General features: G+C 45.7%; 1 protein-coding gene across 1 annotated transcript in view; it reads right to left on the reverse strand.

Annotated features, from left to right (window-relative positions):
• LOC113406099 (MAP7 domain-containing protein 2-like) overlaps positions 1-6,000 on the reverse strand; it is a 138,257-nt gene that overhangs the window by 19,713 nt on the left and 112,544 nt on the right. Inside the window, exon 9 of the mRNA XM_026648759.1 lies at positions 988-1,223. Within this exon, the coding sequence (XP_026504544.1) occupies positions 988-1,223 (236 nt within the window). The remainder of the gene's footprint in view (positions 1-987; positions 1,224-6,000) is intronic.

Below are 6,000 nucleotides of genomic sequence, written 5' to 3' on the forward strand. Positions count from 1 at the left end.
CGCATACATATATATATTTTGTAACATGTATTCAATAAGCATGTTATCTTTTCACAGTAGCCTACTGTTTCCCATTCCCCTTATCCACCTCACAAGTACTTTTTTACATCCCTCATGCACTGGAAACTTCTTAGGGCAGGGTATTTATTTTGTGTATGTCTACAAAGTACCAGGCATTTTAAAGCAGCTGATACAGCCATAGAAATAAGATTAATATAAAAATAACTTCATTGTGTGGTGAAGTATTTTAGATCACAACTGCTGTAGAGATTTAGCTGCATCTTAAAAGAAAGATGTAGACAATATTTTCAAGTGGCATCTACTGTCTAGCTAAATGGACCCTGATCCTGCTCAGACAGAGCCCAGCACTTCAAGAAAGTACCAGACAGAATAAAGTTAAGTTCTGAAAACCTGGCTTAAGTGTAAGGAGTATTCAAGGAGCTCATTTTTCTAAGGACTGTTGACTTCAAATGATTAGCACAGCTGAAGCTGAAGCACCTTGTTAGCATGAAAAACAAAAATGGAAAAAATAAGGGGTTTTAACTGATCATTTTGATACGAAGAGGATAGTAAAGAAAAAGTTTTAATCCAAAATTGGCAAGATTTTTTTTTTAAAAAAGGAAGCCTATGCCTAGGCTCCTAAATCCATACTTAGGCATCTAAATAAGTGACTTGATTTTCAAAACCGTGCATCCTTCTGCTTCCATTGATGAAAATGACTAACGTCATAACTTCCGGCTCTTGTTTTTGAAAACCTTGGTCCAGGAGATGCATTGATGGGAATCCTCAGTTTGGCCACCTCAAGTTGCATTTTTATAATTAAGAATTTATCCACGTCACCACAATGGAAATTATATAACTAGTGATTTAAATAGATACTGCAAACTTCAGATTTACAAGTAGCTTTAGGAAAAGAAAGAAATGCCCTTGTTTAAAAGCATCGTGTACCTGCAGCGGCTTTAGATATATCCTTGCCACAAAACCCACCTTCACTGCTTTCAGTCTTTCCTGCAGAAGGCACATGTTTCTCAGCAACTGCTTGGCCCACAACCTCCTCAGTGGAAGACAGCTGGGGTTTGTGGTTAGTGGTGTTCTCTTTCTCCTTGTCTGCTTTCTTTTTAGGAGTCTCCTGGCTGAGATTAGAGGTGACACGGTGCTTCACAGGAGATGCAGGATATTGTTTAACATTTTTAGGAGACTGTGGATACGTCTTTGTAACTGTCCTGGGGTGGGGTGGAAGAGAAGGAGGGAAAAGTCACACACACACCATTAATTGTATGTGATTTAGTATGAAGTTCTATCTTAACAGATATTTGCTACTCCTTTCTTGTAGGCTTTGACACAGTATCTCAGACTATCAAAGAAATGAAATGCTAGTGATAGGGAGAGTGTGTTTAGCTAGATAGAAGAGTATGTAACTTACTGGCCTGAATTTATTATATATACATACGTACATCCCCCACCCCACCCACATCACTACCCTTTAGGAGATGGAATGTAGGACCTGGCTTGTGTGGTTATCAGTTCCTCTACTGGCTGAACCAGTGGAGCTCCTCGTTTAAATCATGTACTAGAGGCCTGTGTTTAAGCAAAATGCATTATTTTGTTTTTATCCATACATCCATCCAATTATTAAGTCAGCTGTTGCCATAGCATTTAAGTGCTGATGCCACTTGTATGAAGTTAAGACAACTACTGTGTCTGTATGTCAACTTCCATGGTGTAGATAAGAGAAGCGGTACACTTATGGTGCTTTGCCCCACAGGCAGTACCGGATTTACCTGGCCCACGGTCCAAAGGGGTCCCAGCCGCTCTTCTCCCCCCCGCCCCTGTGGGAGCAGAAGCTTGATGCTGCTGGCTTCTGGGACTCCTGCTGAAGCAGGGCAGGCTCTGCCGGCAGCCAAGCTCCTTCCCTGCCTCTTCCCCCAGCTTGCTATGTTCCTCCCCTCCCCCTCTCCCTGCCGCCAATTAGCTGTTTGCCAGCAGGACGGAGGGGGAAGAGCGGAGCCTCAGCGCGCTCGCCGCTCAGGGGAGGGCGAGGGGGAGAGGCGGGGGCAATGCCTTGGAGAAGGGGCTGGAATTGGGGCATACCCCCTCTATCCCCCTGCCGTGAGCACCCCCACGACCCCAGACCACACCCACAGCCCTCTGCCCACCCTGACCCCTGCACCCCCTCACACCCGCCAGCACCCCCGCACACGCCCACAGCCCCCTGCACCCCCTCACACACCCCCAGCCCCCTGCTCTGACTCCTGCAGCCCTCTCACACACACCCAGCCCTCCCACACCCCATGCCCTGACTCCTGCACCCCCCCACATCCCCACCCCCATCCTGAGCACCAAACAGGGGCTCCTGTGTCCCCCCCCATTCCCACCTGCACCCCTCACACCAAACAGGAGCTGCCCCAGGTAAGCGCTCCACACTCCAACCTCCTGCCCCAACCCCCGCCCTAGCTCCTGGCTAGACCCCGCACCCCAACTTTTTTTACAATATTTGGAAAGATCATTAAGTGGTCCATCGAGACCCTCCGTGATTTTCAAATGGTCTGTGGAAAAATAAGTTAGACTACAAGAACAATCAAGGTACCTACCATACTTTATTTTCATTGACTTGCTATTACTTATAGGAGGAGGATGAAGGAAAAAAATAATCAAAAACAGGGGCGGGGAAGATAAGAGAGAATGTTCTTTTTCTTGGCTGGGTCCTAAGGAGGGACCCCAAAAATGAAGCTGGCTGTCACGTCACCTGGGCTGGGGATACTGTGTCAGCTGATCCCCACAGTCTCCAACCTACCTGGGCAGTACAGCAGACATGGTCCTGCCCACTAGCTCCCCTCCACTCCCTAGCCCACCCACCACTTGCTTCCCTCCCCCCTCCCCCCCAAGGCTTAGCCCTCTCACTTTTAAAAATGATTGCTTCCCTCCCCCGGGCTTTTCTTGCAGCCCTGTTGCCAGGTATCCAGTTTTAGACTGGAAACTCCAGTAGAAAATGGGACCTGAGTGTCCGGTTAGCAGTGTTGACTGGAAGCTAAAACTCCGGTTATAGGAGTAACCACATTAGCCTCTGCTCCTCCCACTCCCAACACCCACCTCAGAGAGCTGGAAGAGAATCTGTCCTGCTGCTGCAGGAGGAGGAGCAGCTCAGTGCAGAGAGAGATGAAGAGAATGGGCTAGAACCAGTTAGGTACCCGCTGTATGTGGGCAGGGGCCGGGGGTGGGGGGAGAGGAGGGAGATCCTGTTTACCCCCTCCCCAGCCCTGCTGCGCTTGCAGTTTACCCCGGCCCCTCCCTTGCTCCAGGGACCAACCCTAGCTCCTGCCCCACTGTGCTTTTGCCCCCGGCCCCTTTTACAATAATTCCCCAGGGGGGCCCACAAATATGTTTGGTGCCAGGCCCACAAAGTTAATCCGGCCCTGCCCACAGGCTGAAGTAATGGAATCCTTCCTTTGCTACAAATACACTGGAGAGAGAGAGAGAGACAGGCAGGCAACATTGATATGTGGAAATAACTTGATTAACTAGTTAAAGCTCTGGGAAGATCAGTACAATGCAGTTTCGGAATACCACGCCTACCCCCTATACAAATTACAGTCCAGATTTTGCATAATCATCTTGAACATAGCAAAGAATTCAACAGACATCACTAGGTTAGATTAAATTTTCAATCTGAGGAGGGACAGATTTCTCTCTAGACCCTCAGTATATAGGAATAATTTTCTGGGAGTCAAAGCATGGCGTCCCTAGACTCTGTTTGTCAGAGGGTGGAGATGGATGGCAGGAGAGAGATCACTTGATCATTACCTGTTAGGTTCACTCCCTCTGGGGCACCTGGCATTGGCCACTGTTGGTAGACAGGATACTGGGCTGGATAGACCTTTGGTCGGACCCAGTACGGCCATTCTTATGTTCTTATGTTATCAACGGTTGGAAATGGGCCATCCTGATTATCACTACAAAAGGTTTTATTTTTCTTCTGCTGCTAATAGCTCACCTTAATTAATTACCCTTGTTACTGTTGGTATGGCAACATCAATTTTTTCATGTTTTCTGTGTATATACATTTTCCTACTGTATCTTCCACTGCATGCATCCGATGAAGTGGGTTTTAGCCCACGAAAGCTTATGCTCAAATAAATTTGTTAGTCTCTAAGGTGCCACAAGTACTCCTCGTTCTTTTTACGTAATTTAGGTATCCAAGTTCTATTTTCAGAAGTGATGTAGGAACTTCGGTGCCTAATTTTCATGGAAAATTTTTCAAAATGGGACTTAGGTTCCTTTAAAAGATATGCCCCTAGTCTAGATAGGGCTGGTGTGTCGGGGGGGAATTGTGTATCCAAACAACTTCTTTCACAGTCCACTCTCCAAGCAGAGTCTATTGACAGAAATTTCCCCTTTTTGTTCTTTGCTGTGTCCCTGCACTCCCCTTCTATCTGTGTCTCTCCAAATTTCATTTCAGTTAGAATGTAAACTGCTTGGGAAAATGACCTTGTTTTATTCACATGTAAAATATCATGCACACCAATGGCACAAAATAAATAAATGAAGTATATCAGCTACATAGGGAAACCCTTTTAGCTTTCATATGTATGTGTTTGTGCGTGTGTGTTAATGTTCAACGTTAAAGCTAAAACCATCCCTATATTTTTTATTTAATAAAATAAAATTTGTAAATAAAAATTGATAGCCATCCCTCAGTCTATACTTTTCCTTTGCACAGAGGATATTATTTCCCAACCAGATTGCATTCACCCTCTACCTCAGTTTCTTGGATCACCTTTTCCATTTCACAACACATTTCTGGCAAATCTGTTTTAGTAGTTGTGGCAGGAGGAGAAACAGTCATAGAACTAAGGCTGAGTCATCACTTTTAGCATTACCAAAGCAGTAATTATATTCTGATTAAGGGATGACGACAGGTTTATATTAAAGAGGTTGGTAGGGAAGGAGCTTAGTAATGAGCAATTAAATCACTTGATCTACTTTGAGGACTATGACAGAAGAATTGCACAGCATACTACACTGGAGCCAAAACGTGAGTTAAAACGGTAACTTGAGGAATAAATCTCTCTACATTTTAATTTGTGGTTGTCTGATGAGAGGAAAAGAGAACAGTGGTTTACTTGTTTTGATATTTGCAAAAAGCCAGAAATAAAACCTATAACTGTAAAATATATTGCACAGTGACAGAGGAACAGCTGTTAAACAAAATTTATATCAGCAATAACAATCTGTATTCTGAAGTTTTCAAATCCCACATTAGGTGCCAGTCAGAAATATATAAAAAGGAACATTGCTTTGATTTGATGGTTTTCTCTTTGCATTTAAGAGCACCATAAATTGACACTTCTAGCATTCCTCTATTCCAAGATGCCAGCAGGGGTCATTATTTGAAGCAAGTATCTCCTCTTCTTTTTTCTCTTTACTGAAAGGCTGAACCCAAATGTGTAGAGCCCTGAGTGGATACAAAAATTTGTACCCACATCTGATCTGCAAAAATTGTCTGCAGATCTCCGCAGGTTTGCAGGGATCTACTAATAGCTCCACAGGTCACCGCGCAGTGACTCAGGGGTATGCCAAGCACCCACTTCCCAACTGCCCTCCACTTCTCCCCAGAGACCTCCTGCCCTGCCGCCCACGTTGTATCTCCTTCCCCATTCCGGGCAGGGAGGCTACAATCCTGGGCACTCATATGCAGCACCGCCCTCCCAGTGGGAGGCTCGGACACCCCTACGCAGCTGCAGTGGCTCTAACACACGCAGACCAGGCTGGGATAGACAGTGGCAACAACTACTCTCCTCACCAAGCCTGCAGTTGCTGCCCACTAATTTAAAGTACAACCACACCTCTTTCAAAATGGCATTTCGCTCATTCCCTTCTGGGAGTTATAGTTCACCTCCACTGTCAGAAGCTGGGGACAACTCCTCCCACACTGCCACTTATTGCAGCCAGCTGCTCTGTGATTCAGAGAGCCGAGCTGGAGCCTGAGGGCTGGGTGACAGC

This window comes from Terrapene carolina, unplaced genomic scaffold, assembly GCF_002925995.2.
Source record: "Terrapene carolina triunguis isolate 2854851 unplaced genomic scaffold, T_m_triunguis-2.0 Scaffold22, whole genome shotgun sequence".
NCBI classification, from domain to species: domain Eukaryota; kingdom Metazoa; phylum Chordata; order Testudines; family Emydidae; genus Terrapene; species Terrapene triunguis.